General features: G+C 46.3%; 1 protein-coding gene across 1 annotated transcript; it reads right to left on the minus strand.

The window, feature by feature from the left end:
• Nucleotides 1–54: 54 nt before the first annotated feature.
• Nucleotides 55–19,422, minus strand: MAU2 (MAU2 sister chromatid cohesion factor). Its single transcript, XM_064469421.1, has 19 exons — nt 18,929–19,422; nt 18,820–18,837; nt 18,495–18,560; nt 17,696–17,791; nt 15,961–16,055; nt 15,415–15,442; nt 14,777–14,932; nt 14,084–14,230; nt 13,521–13,611; nt 12,766–12,869; nt 11,641–11,718; nt 11,040–11,105; nt 10,677–10,760; nt 9,662–9,711; nt 9,338–9,415; nt 8,772–8,883; nt 8,084–8,174; nt 6,189–6,316; nt 55–4,691 (listed from the first exon to the last, which is right to left on the minus strand). Exons 1-19 carry the CDS (start codon nt 19,382–19,384, stop codon nt 4,617–4,619), a joined length of 2,019 nt encoding a protein of 672 aa, XP_064325491.1. The 5' UTR covers nt 19,385–19,422; the 3' UTR covers nt 55–4,616.
• Nucleotides 19,423–19,435: the final 13 nt, after the last annotated feature.

A 19,435-nucleotide genomic window follows, 5' to 3' on the forward strand; every position in this document is an offset into this window, starting at 1 on the left:
TTTAGGCAGGATTGCCCGCAGATCAACTAAAGGAATTCGTATTCTACAAACAGCTAGAAGAAGTAAAATTAAACTTTATTTAAAAATTCTTCTAATATAGAAAACGAGAGGAAGCAAAGGCAACAAAGTAATGCCCCCGGTTCCTTCTCTTTACGTGAGTTACTGTATTTACAGCTTCAGGAAGGAGCACTGGCAGAAGGTACACGTCCTGCTACTTACGGAGAACTACAAACACTTAACAATACATTGTACAAACCTGACATAACATTTAAAGGTTCACTGCAGGAAACAATTAAATACACTCGCAAAGACAGACAGTAGAAGAGCACAGACGGGCGTTATTTCATCCTGATTTCTCCAAGTGTTCCGTACAGCCTCGACCACCGCCACGACTTCCTTCTCGCTGCTCGCCACTGTGGCAAGAATGGCTGTACGTTACGGAAACGGGTTTATTGGGCGTGATTTGGAGAGGCCAGTAATCTCTAAAGTAAAACGGGACATTACTGAGCTCCTCCTATCACAATTTTACTTTCTGGAGAATTTGGAAAAACTGAATAAAAATTAAAGCAGTGAAGGAACACGGAACAGGTTGTGCTGAACTCCGTGTGGCCACAGGCAGCACAGCAACTTAAGGCCCTAACATTTTATCAGTGTCAATTTTTGCTCGTGGTGTCACAGTGAGTGCACGTATGGGATGACGTTCATGATTTTTGTTTTTGGTTTTTTTTTTAAAGTCCCCAGCTGCCAAATCTAGACTTCCTGTGTACGTGGGCCTTTCTGATGTTGATACCGTAGGAAATGAAATACAACAGGCAAACACTTCTTCAGACTGCATTCTCTATACATATATAAGTTTTTACACTATCTACAAAACAGTGATTAGATGCTTCTGTGTAAGTTCTTGCTACTCCTTTAAAAATACTAGAGAAAAAACACTGTACAAGTTCTCTAAATTACATCTTTAGAAGAATAATTTTTTTAGAAGTTCATAAAAGACTTCATGTTTGTTTCTATAGAGAATTAAACGATCGGACAAGAAAGATTAAAAATATGTTGTTCAAATCAAGTTAGACAGACCGAGCACTTAACAGAACATTATCTGTAAACTGTAAACTTCTAGTTTTCTGTTCAACTTTACATACGCATTCGAAAATTAGGAAGAACTTCAGTTAACGAGGTCCTTTTTTTAATCTCTGCTACATACAAAAGATACTGAAAAGCAAAAACTATTAAATAATTTAATATACAAGTGTAGTTAAAAAGCACTGTACATTGTAACAAATGTACATTGAATTTTAGAGATAGAAAAATCACCGAGTTATGTTCAAATTTACATGATTTTTCAAAATCTGCGATGGGAAGAGGACTCTGGTAGCGGAGCAGAGTTCTGAACGCCACGGCGGTGGGGGAGCGCGGCCGAGGGCTGTTCTGCACCGAAGGAAAGCCCAGGTGAAGCTGGCTTGTCACAGGCGGGGAAATCCCAGGTTGTTCTTCCTGGCATTACAAGTTCAGCGACCACATTTAGCAAAGGGTTCCTGTTAAAACCTGAGCGCGCTTACATCAGAAGCAAGCAGGCAGCCTTTCCCTCAAGTACTTCCTTCCCTCCCTAGAACAGAGCGGCAAGGGATTTGAACTACAAAGCAGCCTGGTTCGCGCACGAGTACCGACAACGAGCGGCCAGAAATCTGCCCCTGCAAATCGCTCTCCTTAGCACAACCTCCAGCTCTGCAGGTCCCCGAGCCGCAAGGCCAGGCCAGGAGATGCAGCTACCTGAGCGGGCACTGGTGGACACCTTGTGTGCTGCAGAATGCTTTTCTTAAACTCAGCCCAAACCACAGCTCTCTGGAATTGGCGTTTCTTAGTATTACCTTGTAGAAGCAGCTCTTTTTTGGCCAATGTTTAAAGCAATTTATTATAGTTGCCATGGGCACGTAATCGGTTAACTAACAGCCTCAGACTGGATGACAGACAAAAAGAGAGAACGCTTGGGTTACCTGCGTGGGACTCCCAGCAGATTTTAAAGTACATCTTTTTCTGTTACTGGTCATTCCTCAGCTACCAAGAGCGCTGCCAAGAAAATGGCCATTGCATTTAGGTGCTTAAAAACAGCTACTGAGTTCCTGCAACTCAGCAACTTATGGAGGGAACATTCTGCTTCCCATGCACAAAAAATAATGGAAAAGACTTAAAAATAGTCCATGGGTATCAATATTCCCAGGGTGAGATTTACCTGAACATTCCTGATCAAAATCCAAGCAACATGACACCTGTTGAGCTGCAGGAGCGGTTCCGCTCGCTAACAGACGCCTGCGGCACAGCCTGGCTGCCTCAGCCCCGCAGCGGAGCGAGCGGGAGCCCACCTCCGCTCACCCGGGACCGCGGCCGCGCACCGCCACCGAGGTGCTGGTGTGGAGATGGGCTCCTGCCCCCGGTGCTGCCAGCCTGGCAGCTTCCATAGGAATGCTGCCGCAAGCCGGCTGTCGGCTCCGTGAGTCAAAGCCTTCGAGGGGACAGGAGGCTGCGAGAGCCACGTGGCAGACCCAGAACATGGTCTCCATGAGCAAGCGAAGCAGAGCAGGGTCCATCTGCCTGGATTCTTCCTGTATTTGGTACCTCCAAACACCCTGTACGCTAACTTACAGGCTTCTTTCCCGTTTTTTGAGTTCTAAGGGAGACTTTAAACAATACTGAATTTTTTTCCTGCAAATCCACCAATAAGTCTCTCCCTATACCTGTATCGAGGCCATATTTTCACTGTTGGAGATTTAATAAGGCCTAAAATATACATGGCTTCTGCAAGTGTCTGAGAACAGGACCGAAATCAGCATCGCCCATCCAGTAGGGGAAACATAAAATCCTATTTTGGTAATTGGACAAGGACTTGTCCCCTTAATATCATTCAGGGGTAAAAACGGAGGGGTCTGAATTATGAAAAGTGTCTCTGTGAGCCGCTGCTAGACAGGGGACAAGGCTTCGGAAAAGAATGACCGCTGGGAGTTGGACGAGATGATCTTTAAGGTCCCTTCCAACCCAAACCACTCTATGATCAAAGAGATTTCACAGTATTCCTTCTAAAATAAAAGTTCTAAAGGTTTCAGGGGTTCAAATATTTCCTCTAAAATATTCTCCTCCTGTCTCAGAACAAGAAGCAATCACAGAAAGCCCTACACAAGTAATTTTTCTAGCAGATTCCTCTTCCCTCCCCCTTTTAAGTTGGGAGATAAATATGCAGAGCTACCAAGAGAGGAAAACACCTTTATTCAACCCCATGAACCTCGCAAGCTTTACACGGTGCTACGACAGACTGGCACAGCTCCTTGCTATAAAGCTGCTGATGCTTCATGGAATTAACAACTCTCATACTGTTTTCTGCAGAACAAACTTGGGCCTCGGCTCTCCTGTTCTGGGACAGCTGCAGAGGCACAGGCAAACGCAGTGAGAATTCACAGCTGAAGAATTCAAAGAACTGAGCTAGAACAGGAAAGCTAGCATGGAAAAGCTTGGAAATGTTAAGGTTTTGCCAAGGGCAAGACTATAGTTTTCATCATAAGCCTCTGGCTTATACTGGGTCTGAGTTTTAACCACCTAGCTTAACTCGGACTTCAATCACTCTTAAAAATCATTAAGGCACAGACGCTGCCTTCCCTTGGTGAGGCTGCAGCAAAGATGCAAAACGCCGTTTCCCAGTTGCTCGGCCACAGAGGGACCACACAGGAGAACGAGAACTTTCCTCCTGCCGTACAAATCACGACAACGCAGCAGAGACGGAGAGAGCTGTGGTTCTGCCTTACCCTGTGCGGGACTGGACATCGGTGCAGGGACAGGGAAGGGAGGCCCTCCCAGGGATGAAGCGGTGGCGCACTGTCACACGCCCCTGAATCCGGGAGGTGGAACCTGCTCCTCTGACAACACCCAACGTCGGCTCCGCTCAGCCTGGAGGCTGCCCCGAGGACGCCGCCACACCCCCGGCCGCAAACACCCTGCCCGTCAGAACGCCCATCTCGCCCATCTCATCCTTACCTTCACTGCAAGGCCACAAACAGCGCTGGCAACGACTTGCCGACAACGAGAAGGAAAGAATGTTACCTCGGAAAGTAGATTTAGAACTTCAGGGCACCCTACGATCAATCGTGATTTAAACCAATTATTCCCAGGAGCGGAAGGGCGCAGAAAACATTAAAACTGGCATGCATCGTACTCCAGGGAAGGTTGAAGTATTTAGAATACAATCGGTATTCAAAACTGCGTGAGTCCTCTTCATTTTCTGTGACAATTTTTAAAAAGTAAGTATCTAACAATTTAAGGAACAAGGGTCCTTTGGACTAAACCTTAATTCTCAGTAAGAGGAAAGCAGATTAAAACCAGTAGGTATATACACGCTAGCTGTATATTCACACACATTATGTAAAAGCAGCTTAAAATGCCCTTCTCACTTTGCAAGTCTATGAAATGTACGTTGTCTTTATGCAATCTGTTTCCTACAAGGCCCTCGCTAGAAGAGGAATTTGCTGCCTTCTCTTTGAAGAAAAGATTTTGCGTGAATTTTTTTCTCCTTTTTTTGGCCTCTTTTTTTTTCTCTCTCCTTTTAAACACACTGTCCTGATAGTTATTCTGTTTCACAGGAGACTGGCCAGGCTGGTGGTGGGTCCGTTCTGTGCCTGGAACTGTACAGGAGGTGGTCCATCTGTCCACTGAAAGATAACAAACAGCATGAAAATCCTACAGCCGCTGCCCGGGGACGGGAGGAACAGCGGCGAGGCCGGAGGAAGGCGCTCGCCACACAGACCTTCGCTACCCTGAGATGATTAACGATTTCATCACGGGAAGTTGCGTTTCAGGTCTGACTTTGGTTTACGCGTGTGGAGCTCCCAGCCCTTGAACGGCGTTTCTTTCGAAGCCGCTCCACGTGCCCCTCATTCCAAACCTCGCTGACCCCCGTGCCAAATCCGGGGCCAACGCCAGTCAAGTGAGAGCATTTCCTGCTCTTACAGGCAAACGTCCGACTGTCCAAAGACAGGAAACCATGACTGGCACAAACAAGGGACCTGACTTTAGATGTGTCTGAGCCCAGCATAAACCGCAGCTACAGCACTCCCAGAGCAAATAAAGCCTCTGGTTCTCACCCATTTCATTTCTAATAAATTTCTCTCTCACATTCATTAAAATCTTCCCGAAACGGACACATTTGATATTTGTTTCTTAAACCTCTTCCCCCTCTACATTTTTAATCCAGCTTAGATAATGCAAAGGCCAGCAACAGCAGGCAAAGTCAGGTTGGCTGGAGCACTGGCTCGCATCTCTGTGCCCGGCCCATGGACTGCGCTTACGGGCGGAGACGGGCGCCTGGCTATGGGGGTCTCTCAACGCGGGCTGCATCGCAAACACCTGCATCCTCACAAGCCTCGGGATCCCTTTGCGAGCAAAGTCAGCAAACAGCGTTGTCCTACGGGCCTTTTTTCCTCCTTCCCAAAAGGGAATGTTGGGAAGATGATGTCAAGTTCGCGGCATCTCACGTTCCCATTGGACATTATTTCAGTCCAGAACAGTAAATTATTTTATGCTTGCTGAGTTACAGCTCAGGAAGGCACTCCGTATTTTTCAAATGGTGTTAAAAACCTTTCTTACAGGAAGGACATCAATATTTGAGGTCCAAAGAAAGTTCCACCCTTAAGGCAATGGCTATACAGGCATCAAATGATACATTATCTATAAATCTGAATTTCCAGTTAAGTGGGGAAAAAAACCTTAGGAATGCTAAAGTATTGGTGGAAACTGTACTTTTGGCAGCGTACAACAAAGCATTCCCCAGGACACGGCAGACTGGATGACCTGAACATTAAAATTAAAACCTGAGAACATGGCAAGTTTCTTTCAGAACTAATAGCTGTCACCAAAATGAAGTGGCTCCCTCCTGCAGAAGCCATTTAAAACACGTTCTGGTGTACCAAGAAAACACTTCTAAGACAGACAGACCTTACCCACCAAATAACCTTTATAAAAAGGAACTAATTAATTGGGTCACACTTCCTTTTCCGGTTATCAGCCCAGTTTAAATACTAGGAAGCAGACTGAATTTTGGCAACTTACTGAGACGTGCACTCAGCAGAAGAAAAGAATAGTAAACGAAAGCAAAGCACATTGTTTTGCCTCAGAAAAACGCTCCTGACTGCAAGCGGAAGATTGCTTACCGTGATTAGGTTGTGTTCTGGAAGACTGCAGGCTTCAATGTGGTCCTGGAGGAGCTGTTGTGAGAAGTTCTGATGCATCTGTGCTGCCTCGTGTGCATCCATGGCGTTTCCACAGGCTTTGTTCAGGTCTGAAAGACAGGAGCATCGTTGTGCTCACCAAGGAACACTGTTCGTACTTGGTTTCGACTCACCAGCTCTCTTACGTGAAAGAGACCGTTCCCTATATTTGATGAATCCAATAATTGATTTAAACAGCCAATATACCAAAGTTGTCATAATTTCTGAATGAAAACACCTTTTAGGAGAAGCAGAGGCACACGAGGAACTCAAAGCCCTCCCTTTCCAATAGCATTGGTGGTGCATGTTGCAGGATTTGGGGTCGTTTCGATTTTCAACCATTAAAAAAAAATAACATTACAGTAGCCGTAAAAGGAGGAAGCAAATGCCTCACTCCAGTGAAAGCCCCTATGCAGTTTGTGGTTTTGTCTTTTTAGTTTCCAGCTCCACCTAGTGGGAACAGCAACGACTCGCCGGGTTCTCACTGCAGCCCCACGATTCAACACCGCACCTTTCAGAGGTCAAGCAACACCTTTTCTTCAGTGAATCCTTGCTTTTTTTTGGGGGGGTGGGGGGGGGGGTGGGGCGTGGCGGGGGGGCCCCTACAGAAGCTGCTTTGCATCCACCCAAAGCCGATCATAGTGTCTTGTTTTCTGTGAGTTTTCCTCACAGGTAGTAGCTCAGTCAGATTTAAGACTGGTAACCTACTCAGAATCACACGATTTCAGCTAAAAATTACAAGCAGCACAGCGTGGCAGGGGCTGCAACGCTGCACCTAGCGATGAACGTGTGGCTGCGTTTTGTTATTCCTCATCAAGCACCTTTTCTCCAAGAGCAAGTAATTTGTTCTATAGGGGAAGCTCTTGGAAAAATCAAAGCAGAACGGAAACTGCCTCTCGCTGTTCCCAGGATAGCGAATACAACCGGAGGCAACGGCAGCTGAACACAGGGGTTCTGTTTCATCTACAGCGGAATCATCATCGTACTATCGGCATGTTTGGTACGTGAACCGCCACTTGGAAATGAATAAGCAAAAGTATTTCAATTGCCTGGAAGCGGTTTTGTAGCAAAGGCAACAGCAAAGCAGAAAATAAGCCTGGCCCACATTGCTCAACGCAGAGCACCGTGCTTATAGTAAACATGACAATTTATATTAAATTGAAGCTGCGGGGTAAGTTCTTGGAAAAAGGGTAGAGTTACTGCTTTATTTTCTAGTGAGAGCAAATCAATTCCAGCATTAATGTTGACGGTCTGCCAAGAAGCTAGTCAATATTTGAACAAAGCATCCTGGGGCCTGTGTAAGTCAGATTAAACAATATTTATGTAGGAAGTGATATAATAGTCTCTTATATTTATTAAAGTCCATACACAGAAGCAAAGCTTAAGTGAAACTTAATCAAATGTTTACTACAATTGGAACTGCAGTCAAGGAAAAAGCCAAGCAGCAGCAGAATAGACGCTACCCGGGCGCGAACCCGAGCCCTTTCCGAAGGGTCGCCAGTTACAGCCACAGCAGGAGAAACCCGACTGCTGCCTCGCACCAGCTACCCGGGGCTGCTGGAGCTCCGCAGGGCCTTCTCACCCCGGGCATCGTAGAGCCCCAACAAAACACCGACCGGAGCGTCTGACAGCAGTGCCAGAGCTGCGGCCAAAGAGGGTGCCGGCGGGGCTGCAGGTCGGTAACGGGAAGGACCACCTGGCACTGCTGGCGGTGTTCTGTAAACCCAGGCGGCCTCTGGGCGAGCGCTGGCACTGGCATGCACCCCCCTGCCCCTCCCCAGTCAGCAGCGACGGGCTCTTCGCCGCGTTTTTAAGTACAAGACCTTTTCCTAACTTACCTCTCAACAGAGCTGAAGACCACAGCTGCACAGACATATCTGGTATCTTGCTTGCAAGCTGCATGGCCGGTACTACCATATTATTACTTTCCTGGTGAAGAGCAGACACCAAAATAAAATGGGTATTTTCTTTTTCCCCTTGCAAATACACGACAGAGATGTTAAATTTGTGACAAAGAATTTGTCTACTTTAATTGCTGCCATGCTCTAGCCAAGAAGTCAAAGCGCTTCACGGGACAATAAATAACCCAAATGCACCCTCTAAAGCTGTCTGGAATTTCTCTCTGTCCTAGCAATTATGGCGTCTACGTTGGGCAAGATAATAGAAATATTTCATGCATTCTGGCATATGGTGAGAATTAAGGAGCTTGTACCCACAATTCCCTCCAAAACAATCCAGTTGAATGATGTTATTTGTCCTTTATTCAGCTCCTTTTTTTCAAGTGATTTCAGGCATTAGAGAAACACTTCTAGAACAGGCTTTAAACACAGCTACTTTGTTAAAGTGTTATGAACGTGCAAATTACAGCTCCAGAATTACCTAAATCAACAAGCTGACAACTTTTAGTGGGATACCAATACAGAAGCATTCTTAAAATAAGATTTATTTCACAAAACATCCTGATTTTCTTTGGCAAACGACAAGTCAAACGTTTACACGGGAGTACCGGAGACAGCGAAGCCTTACCCTGTGATTCCCTAACACATAGAATATATGACCCAGGAGGACGAGAGAACATGCCGTTAATCGATTCAAGTCTTCCGCATTTGACATTTTCAGTGTCTCTCGCAAAAATCGTCTACCAAAACAGAGCAAAAGTAAAGCGTTTTAAAGACTCCACTTTCCCTCCAGTACGTGAGAAATATCACTAAGAACTGGATTAATCCAACTGGCAAATATTAACCCTGAGGAATAACTGTGTGCTGCAGGTGACCTTAAACAAAGCACTTAATTCCCAAACCTCACATTCCATTTAGCAAAAACGACGATAATACAGGTCCTCCTTTGAAAAGCTTTTGTTTCATGTGTGCACAAGTACGACTAGTGGCATTCAGAACTAAAGTGATCCAAACCAAACAGTTTCATGGTGGTTTGCCCCAAGTAAAAAGCCAAAGGTTGACTAAACCCACAGGGAGAAGATCTAGCAGGTCTGAAAGCAAGGCCTCGGGGTTTTCATTTTTCTCTTAAAAAAAGATTTCGTTTCTCCTTCCCCTCCCCCTCCCCACCTTCCAAACGCCCCGATTTATACTCACTTTGCCTCATTGTATCTTCCTTGGAAGAAGGAGAACAGACCTCGGATGTAGAAAGCTGCTGCTCGAAGACAGTGAGAGCTGCGGGCAAAGCAATGCGCTGAAACCTGGGCGTTGTGCAGTGACTAAATGCATTACAGACAGATTTCTAGGAATTTGCCTAATAATCACAGCTCCAAACAGAACATTATATTTAATGCACAGTCAGAACTTCTGCCTTGAAAAGGAGTTGATTATTTTGGTTTTCTTTAAAAAAAGCCTGCTACAAACCCAGTGTTACCATCACCAATACAACATCAGCATGGAAGTAGTTTCTGGAATTCTCACCTCACAGGAAAATTATGGTCTGGATTTATCCTTTCCAATAAGCTGTAGAGCTACAAAGTGAAGGGGAAAAGAAAGAGAATCAGTGTTTCTCGCACATACAGGCTTACAGTACTGGCAGCAAGCGCGCACTTCCTATGAAAACATCAAATCAAAACGGTGCAAGTCACCACGAACACACTCAAGTTCACTTGTACTCGTCAGATAATAGCACAGACGTTCCAACAGCAGGAGCTTTTATGCCCATTTTGATCCTAAAATCAAGTTTTATACAAAATACGTTTTTCAGGCTTTAGAGAGCTTTCTATACAACGCTAATATTTCCTCAGGAAACTTTTAGCTGTCGTACCTGAGCTGTTCAAGACCCAAATGAGTGCTCTACCAGATTTGCTATTTAATTAAAACCAGAAATCAACTAAGAAAAAAAAAAAAACCTTCCTTTTTAAATTATACCTTTGTTCTCTAAGCTTTTTAACCGTGCGCTTGGTGAAAAGTTCATTTGCAGCTCAAGAAACCTGCAAGCACATCTCTGAGAAGTTACAACCGAGGCATCAGACACGTCACTGAAGGAGCGCACACAGCTGAATTTTTGTATTAATATGGCAAAACGAACACACACACGTGCACGCACCTATTTCCGGATGTTTAGTTAAATCTTTCTAGGTTTTATGTAGTCTAATAAACCCCCTAACGCAGATGGAAACTGCGGCAAAACAGGCTGAGTCAAGATGCCGGAGTTAACCACACGCTTCACGCGGGGAAGCCTGCCCTCCCGGTGCTGCAGAGAATTCCGCCTCCGACCCGGAACACTCTGCCTCGGCGCTCTGCGGCTGGGGCAGCGGGTACCGCCGGCTCTTCACCGATAACTGACACCACCCTGATGAAGGAGTTGCCTGGCTGCCAGAGAAGGCACTGCTTTGCAGAAATGCTCACAAATAAAGAGCAGCCCAAGCACAGCGGTAGCTTTCTCTCCAAGAAAGTGCTGACTTTTAGAACGACAATCAGAAACCCAGCTTACCTCTTGATGCCGGTTGCCTTCCCTGATGTACACGCTGGCTAAGTTTGTCACAATGAACGCCCACAGTTCTTGATGTGTAGTGAGCTAAAATAAACAAAATACCAACAGCGCAGTCAAATACTTCAGCATCTAACCCCAAATTTGCTCACCCCATATAAATCACAGATTTATTTTGCTATTAGTAAGTCCTCCTGACCCGAATTGCGATCGGCATAGAAAAAGAAATGAACTCGTACAACTAACACGGATGATCTCCAGATTTCCCTTCCAACCTCAACTGTTCGGTGACCCACACAACAATTGCAACAAGCCCATTTCCACACTGAACATCCACAGTAAATAATTCGGGAAGAAGAATCTTACCCTCAGTGCTGTAGTAAATTGTGCTTCTGCATTGTCCATGCAGTTAACAGAAATGCAGTAGAGCCCCTGGAGAAGACATGAGATTTCTAAGGTAACACTTAACACAATTCTGGCAAGCTGAGAACGCAAAGAAGAAAGGCACACGCAAACCCAGAGACATCTCAGGATACCGGCGGGGAAAGAAGTAACCAACAAGTCTTAGTTTTGCCTGGGTCTGGGAAAAATAAGCAACTTCTACCCAAAGTCCTCTAAAAACACCCCATTTATCTAAGAAAACTCCCTTAATTTTTTATAATACTCAAACAGCAATGCTACACAAGTTCTTCCCCTTACCATTCCCACACCACACCGTCTCAAATGTGCACGCTAACTATTGTGCTACACATCCCTTATTTTAAAGAGGGATTTAAGCCTTTGACAGGCTCAAATAACAGCGGGTGTGAGCCCCCACAGCAGGGCTGGCAATCGATAGCGCAGACCCCATTCCTCAGCAGGAGAATCTTACTGCCTGCCTCACCATGTTCTCATTAGTTACTGGTGATGAGTCTTGGGTACGGTCTTCCAAAGAGTCAAAACTTTACCGGTAATCGTAGAGACTTACTAATAGAGTGTGCAGCTGGGCGGCGTGATTAGAAAACAGTCTGGGAGACTGCTGGCAGAGCTGACAGACTTGCGAAATCTGTTAGAAAAAAAACAGTATTTTAAGATACTTTTTCTCAGTTTCATTTTATGCTCTAAATCCATCTACTTGCATCATACATGTCATTAAGTACATCCCAGTGATTGGTTCTCGAATCCCACGTCACGCTCCTAGGTAAAAGCGGAGGCTAGGCTCGCCTCGAGCCAAGGTACGCGCGCTGCTCCACACACCCTCCTCCCACACAGACGCGCACTCAAACTGGTTCTGAATTCTTTGCTTTGCAGCAGCTCCGCCATATGGTGGCACCACCTGCAAACCAAGCCCCAGATCTCTCCTGACACGCTCAGAATTTGAGCTGGCACGCAACAGAAAAGCTGGATGCAAAATCTTCCACAGGGTATGTGCTTGTGATGAGCTTTATGAGCCAGAACCAATGATTATTCTTTTAGCTGGCTAAATTTCCCCCCACCCCCGAGTACGTTCATGAGAAGGCTGACAGCAGAGGTTGAGATGATACAGCAGTGTGTCCTATAAATAAGGGATGGATGAACAGGATTTAAAAATGACTGTGAGAATGGAGAAAAAGCACAGTTCTTGCATTAGAGAACACCAGTGCTCTCTTCCTTCCCCCACACTATGTAGGAAGAAGAAAGGGCAGAAAGGCAGGGAACCTTAGAAACTGAGAAATACTTGGGTAAGAGTATTTCTTTTATCCAAGGAATGCTGAGAGGAAGAGTTAAGAGCCACTCTCAGTCATGAATCTGAGGGAAAGGGAAAAGACACCAGGGTCGGGCTGCAAAGTACAATCGGGAAGGCGCCCATTGTAGCCACTGATCGATTACTGTTGACCCCATGGAGCAACTCCAACATGTTCTCAAGTAAAATACTTAAGAGGGAGACTAATTCCTCGGCTTCCAGGCTGTGGTATCCTGAGCACCGTCGGGCCTGACTGTATCTGTTAGTAGTTTAGCACTTGTGGAATACCCATCTGAGCCCAAGTATTTTCCTCAAAACCAAAATTCCCACATTTTAAAGCTATCCCTGCGTATATCCCCAACTAGGGAAATGCTCTAAACCCCTTTTTACCTCCTGCAACGCTGTGGCTTTGTGTCCCGTGACAAGCCGACACATGATGATGTGTTCCAACAAAATAACTTGGAAAGATGACAAGATCGGACTGCAGTCCAACACTGGAGGGAAAAGTAACTCAGTGAGAGAAGTTAAGACATATTAACACCGTAATCACGCAGCTTCCCCCGCACCTAGCCAGCTTCCTCAGCTGCAGGTGGTTCAGCAGGACTTTAGATCTCCCCAGAGCCTCTGGCTGGACCACCCGTGCCAGAAGAGTCGGCGTACTGCCCAGCTCCTCTTCCACGCGCCACAGGAAGGGTGGCACAGGTTTAAATGACAAACAAAAAAACCCACCCCAAAACTCCACATCACACCCGCAAAACCACGATGCTCTGAAACGTCAGGAGTGGGAGTCTGGGAACCAGCTAAGGAAACACTTCTTGGGAACACATGCTTGTTTTAGAGAACCAAGGACTTGCATAACCAAATACAGGGACAATCAGAAAGGGAGCATGAAAATGCACGTATTTGCAGCCCCATTTATTGAGTTACAATAATAAAACCCCCAAAACCTTGGTTTCTGTATTCAAAGTAACAATCCAGTTTTAAACCAGAGCAAAGTTCTTTGGTGCAGCAGAAACTGACTGGCAGCAGGCTGTCCCAGTGAGCTAAATAAGGCTGCTGTGGTTTTGGTTAGTTTTTTTAATTTAAATTAGCAACACATAACAGAATCCTGCAGCCGTCAGCTAAATTATAATCCGTATCCTTACTTTTTAGCTTCTCTAGCTGCATGAGTGCTTTGTCTGTGTACTTCTGAGCCTTCTCCAGGTACCCTGCTTGCATGGAATGCATCACCGTCACCTACCGGAAAACACAGGAAAGATTGCAAAAAAATTATCTTCGCAAAGTGGGAAGGTCTGGGAGTTCACCCAACTCCTCAGTCACCAGCTTTTTAAACTAAATCTTGACATCATTCAGGACGATAACCATACTCAAGAAGTGGGGCGACTAGTTTTAAGAGTTTGAAGTCGAGACTGACACCCTCTTGGTAAAAATAAGCTAACATAACTCTACTTCGTTGTGAGTTAATCTGATTCTGCTTGGCTTGGATATTAATAAAGTTACATGCCAGTTTCCAGACTTCTTGCACAGTCTCTTCAAACACTGACATCACCGAAAGCAATAGTCTCACAGATGCTGCAGCAGAATTAAACTGTCAGTGTAAGGTAAAGCAGCATATGGGCTGCAGAATCTATCGCTGCTGACTCCAAGTGATTTTTAACCAATTCCTCGTTAATTAGCAATATACGCTCAGTAGAACGGAGCTTCTCACCAAGTAGACGAGCACACACATGTGCTCCTTGGGCAGCCAGTGGAAGAGATCAGCGGGGTTGCTGGGCAGAATTTCATCGTCGTGCAGCGTGGAGATGGTCTGGATGCACTGCTGAAGCTGCTTCAGGCATGGCTTCACGCTTTTCACCTGCAAAAGATGATTCACATCAGACAGAGCTGCTGCAGCCCAGATGCTTGCACATTCACTTAGTTGGGAAAACCTGCCAGGCAATAAATAATCCCCACATTCAGGAAGTTAGTTCATGTACAAACCACACCACCAGCACGACAGAAAAATGACTACTTTAGGCCTGTTCCAGGATTAACAGGAATCAGCCCTTCACATTCGCGTGTACGACCAACAGGCACTCAAAATGCTTTCCAAAGTCACACGCGAAGCCCGTTCTCTCCACCAAGATTACTCGGAAGCAAGAGCGGCCGCCATGGTTATAGGCATACCACAGCAAGCCTTTCCTCGGGGAAGAAGAAACGAATGTAATTTCTTCACTCCTCATTTCATCTGTGACTAATATCTATAGAAATTAAGTTTCATTAACAAAAAGCACGGCACAGCAAAAAAAAAAAACAAACCCCAGAATCACCTCAGTGTAACAACCATCTACTTTTGAGCCGCGCTCCCTCTTCCCCCAGTTCTCGCAGCACGGGAGCTGTAAGAAGCACAACTTGCACGCACCTGCCCAGCATCCAGGTAATGCGTGACCTGCAGGACTAAGAAGAAGACGCGTAACGACTCTTTCTGGATGGGGTTTCCTTGCCAGTTTTCAACTATCTGCCCGCAAAGGGTAAGGAGAGGGTGCACCTCCTGCAGCTTTCGTTCCATTAGAAGGAGCTATAATTTAAAAGAAAAATTCATTATTTTTGTGCTAAATAGTTTAAACACTCAGAGAACCGCAGAAGAGCCCCAGGTACGTTGATCTATTATTTAAAACAAAAACAGGCTCAAAGGCATCTCACTGCAAGAGCACCAGCCTTTTCACACAACCAGATTTTTCATCCCTAATTACAAGGGCTCCAGTGACAATTTGCAGTTATCCTTTTTCCTTCCAGAAAATTACTTGCCGCAATTAATAAAGGAGAAAAAAAAAGCCAAACCTATTCATAAGAATCCTGCAGGCTTAAGGCTTATCCCAGGCATATTTCAAAGCTGTGCTTGCTCAGATGAATAAAACAACATATGAGGCACAGATAAGCGTGCCAGATACCTTAAAACAAATAACCAATGTTCAGGCGGGTTACGTTCTATTGCTCTGTAACTTGCATTAGACTAATTAAACGAGGAAATAGTTTATTTTAAAAGTACAGCCAACTCACCATCCCCTTGCTTAGCAGAAACAGTGCTCTGAAACGAAACAAAATGATGTCACACTCAAAACGGTTGCCCAAACCATAATTGCATATAAAAACCCTGAAAAAAAATGGTATCTGCCATTCTCGCCCTCAAAGACAATAGACAACACAGTGCTAAGGAACCTGCCGCAGAAAGCGCATTTAAAAGCTAGAAGGAATCCTAGCACCAGGAATCAAAATCCCAGCCCCTCAGGTAGGTATCGAAGCTTTGGGCAGTTGCAGTTACAACAGTTTAAGGCCAAAACAGGCTACTGGGAAAGCTTGCTGATAAAGATAATAAACAAAACTCATTCTGAAAGAAAAAAAGACTCTCCAGAGTCCTAGTGGACGTTATCAATTTTAACAGAACAAGGAGAGAGCTGGAGAAACTCCAGATCTAAGAGAACACTCAGAAATATTGGCTTGCCTGTAAACCCCACATCTCTAAACAATACTAGAATATCTCTAAATAAAACATAGAGGAAACCAAGATATTTTCTCTGGGAAGGGAAAAAAGTCTAGTGAACTCACCTGGTATACTCTGACCCTACCACCCGAGCGTATTCTGCTCCAACTCCGAGAAGGTCACATGCAGATACTAAGTCTTTTTCAAGCGTATGTAGTTGCTGAAATAAAAAAAGGCCGTAAGAGCTCAGCACTTTCTCTGTGAACCTAATTAGCAGGTTTTTAAAATGTAATTACTTCTGTGCTTTACACCTGACAAGTGCTAAATTGGTACTTGTTAAATGTATCATCTGATTTTAGACTCATTTTCCAGGAACACCTGGCGTTCTCCACAAAAAGTCTGTAACATTTCAAAGAAAATTTCTCAGCCCAGTTTCATACCACGCAAAGCTGTTATGATTGACTAAGATCACGTGCAGATCAGATCCCGACAGCTCCAGTATAACTGTGGACCATTACACCGGATAACTGGAATGACAGTGTGTTTTCCAGCAAGAGCAGCAGAGGAAGTCTGCAAGGTACGTTTCAGGTGACGGGGAGAGGATGATGCAGCCGCCAGAGCACTCTCGCTCCCTCCTGCCTGCCGACTTCTGTACCTCCTCCAAACTCAGGTACAAAGCCACACAGCTGTAGAAGAGCAGGCACCGAGGCAACGACACACACTGTGGTCAGGCAAAAGCCAGAAAGGAAATACCGCACAGAAGAGAAATCAGCAAAGAATGTCAAGCTTGGAGGTAAGATCCTGTTCAGGGGAAGGCACTGAGTAAAACGCCTAAGCTTCTTGTGAGTACTCAGGTATTAACTCATTGCAAAGTAAACATTTGTCCTTTAATCGATGGGAAAGTAAGGCTCTCCACAATTCACTGCTCCAAAACTACACAAAGGAGCTCAGCAATTCCTCCTAAACGAAGCTGGTCTGCTTGTTTAAGCTCATCAGGATGGGCAAAAAGACAAGTAGAGGTGACTATTAAGACAGTCTTCAGAGACAAAATTGCCTCCTAACTAGCTCTCTGCTGCAGACTACCTGTAAAGAGCAATTAACTCCCTCAACTCTCGTGGTAAACACCTCGAGGCTCTTCAGGAACAGAGGAGAGGCATAACCTGGAAAAATAAGGGGAGTCCTTCAGCAGTAATGGGCTCCTCGCACTGATCAGTTAACCTTCTGGAAGTGCTCCCCACCTAGCGCATTGGATGGCTCAGGAAAATCAGCACTTCAAGCGTGGTTACGTGGCTAAGGCTGTAACAAACGTTAAATGCTGCAAATTCCAACATGCACCGGTTTATTCCTAGAAGCGAAGACTGTCCAACCTGTGCAGCTGTGGCCCCACTGAGGGCGTGCTACAGAACAGGAAGAGTAACTTTGCTTGGAGGCCTCTGCGCCAGCTGCTTTCCCCATCCCAGTTCTGCTCTGTGGGCTAATTAGGTTGAAAATAATCAAACGAACACTTCAGGTTGGCAAGCTCCAATTCCAGCAGGCTTGAAGAGAATATTTGCCCTTACTGCAAGCCATAAGGTGGATTTTATTTCGCTCCACCTCTGAAGCTGTGTGTTACTAGTGCCCAGAGGATGATCCTCGCTGCTCTCAGCAGGTAAAAAACAAGCCTTGATCCAATCCATAGTCTGCCAAAGTATTGTTACTTTATAGCATCACCTTTTCCTCTTTTGTCCCTCCATTAACAGCAATGACTGGGGGAGGGGGGGAAGGCATCCAAGCTCTTTTTAAGAAGAATACAGCTATTTTTCAGACATTTCTTCAAATCACAGTGCTACAGTAACACAGCTATCAATATAAATCACTTACTGCAAGTTGAAAAAGCAATCTACAGTGCCAGTACGGAGTCTGCTGTGAAATCTGAATGGCTTTGCGTAACAGAGGTTTTGCTGTATCCACTGAATTCTGAAACAGAAACATGCGCTCCAGTCAACGTAAAAAACAGGCTACTGGGACCTTCATCACTGACAATAATAACTTTTAAACTAGTTGCATTCTGTGTTGATCCCTCACTAAGGTCTCATAGGTCAGGAAACTTAAAACATGGAAAAGCAAGAAAACCAAGTATTTAACACACAGGCCCACACATCTATGCTCTACTCAAAGTCAGTTCAAAAGCATCACCTATTTAACTCCTTTGGCCGCTATTATAACATGCGTTTTTTTCCCCCGCGTGTATGAAAAAAGCCAAACATTTGCTTTAGTGAAAGTAAAGGCTAAGTAAGGCCTTTCTGGAGAAAAAGAACAAAAATAGCCTAGGTCCGCAACAAAAGCCTGAGGAAAACAGTCTACTTCCCTCCCTCCCCCCGAATTAGCCTGTCTTTGTCTAAATGAGGGCTAAAGAAATACTTTGGCCAAGTAAACTTCCTTTGCTGTGCAAGACCCGCATTGCAATTCCAGCAGCAACTTTCACAATAAGAAAGACCACAAGTCTTTTAAGGCTCACGCTTTAGTACTCTACATTTATGTTGCAGCTGACCTCGAAAAGTTTCATAAATCCTGTTATTAACAGCGATACATCGCTCCAAGACCAAAGGCACTCCAATGAAACGCAGCCCTGCAGCCCCAGGACAACCGGCAATTTCTGAAGCAGTCTCAGCGCACTCACCTCCTGACAATACAGCTCGGACAGAAGGCTGGCTGCCTCAAACTTAACATCTTCAAACTGGGGAATCTAGCAGCATCAGAGTTAAGTAAATATTAAACACCGTCTGGAACGCAGCAACACTCTGACATCCAAAAAAACCCCCTTTACAGTACATACGTGTTAAGAAAGTGGCCCACAACCACGGAATTAGATTAAAAATACCAGCTAAATCCCCATCCCCAGGGCCAGGCGCTCTCTGCGGGGATGTTTTGCTGTCCTCCTCGCTGCAGGAGCGAGGTGGCCGGGCAGCCACGCTCCTCGCCCGGGGAAGCCAGGAAAAGGATACTTGCTGGGATATCAACCACTGCAAGAGAAGACAGCGGGTTAGTCTGCAACCACCACAGGCCGGCCCCGCTGACAGGACCCCCCCCAAGCCGCCCTCCCCCGGCGCTCACCGCCTTCTCCAGGTGCCCGCGGGCTTGGTCGCCGTTGCGGGTGTGGTGGTAGAGGACGGAGCCGAGCTGGAGGTGGGTGCGGGCCTCCATGCGGGCCGGGGGCTTGCGGGGCAGGACGGCCTGCAGGCAGTGCACGCAGAGCCGCACCTTGGGCGGGCTCGACGTGCGGAAGTGCTCGGCCAGGCCCAGCAGCGCCAGGTACCACGACTCCCCCCCGGCCGCGCCGCCGCCCGACCCCGACCCGGGTGCGGGCCCAGCGCCGCCGCCACCGCCGCCACCGCCGCCACCTCCACCGCCGCCTCCTCCGCCGCCGGCCCCCCCGCCGCCTCCACCGCCCGCCTCCCCGGACCCCGCCGCGCCACCCGCCGCCGGCTGCGGCTGCTGCTGAGGCGGCGGTTGCTGCTGAGGGGCCGCGCCGGCCGCCGAGCCCGACGCGCCCGCCGCCACCGCCGCCATCTCAGGGCCGCCGCGACAACACGGGCGGGAGGGAGGGAGGGGCGGGGCGGG

Source organism: Phalacrocorax carbo, chromosome 19 (genome assembly GCF_963921805.1).
Source record: "Phalacrocorax carbo chromosome 19, bPhaCar2.1, whole genome shotgun sequence".
Classification (NCBI taxonomy): domain Eukaryota; kingdom Metazoa; phylum Chordata; class Aves; order Suliformes; family Phalacrocoracidae; genus Phalacrocorax; species Phalacrocorax carbo.

What these genes read in the sequence shown, in the direction of transcription:
- MAU2 (XM_064469421.1), bottom strand. Translation starts at nt 19,384, where the DNA reads ATGGCGGCGGTGGCGGCGGGCGCGTCGGGCTCGGCGGCCGGCGCGGCC. An exon ending in AAGCCACAGCGTTGCAGGAG is followed by an intron (nt 11,719 to 12,765) that starts GTAAAAAGGGGT and finishes TTTTTCTAACAG; the next exon opens with ATTTCGCAAGTCTGTCAGCT. An exon ending in GGAAGATACAATGAGGCAAA is followed by an intron (nt 8,884 to 9,337) that starts GTGAGTATAAAT and finishes CTGTTTTGGTAG; the next exon opens with ACGATTTTTGCGAGAGACAC.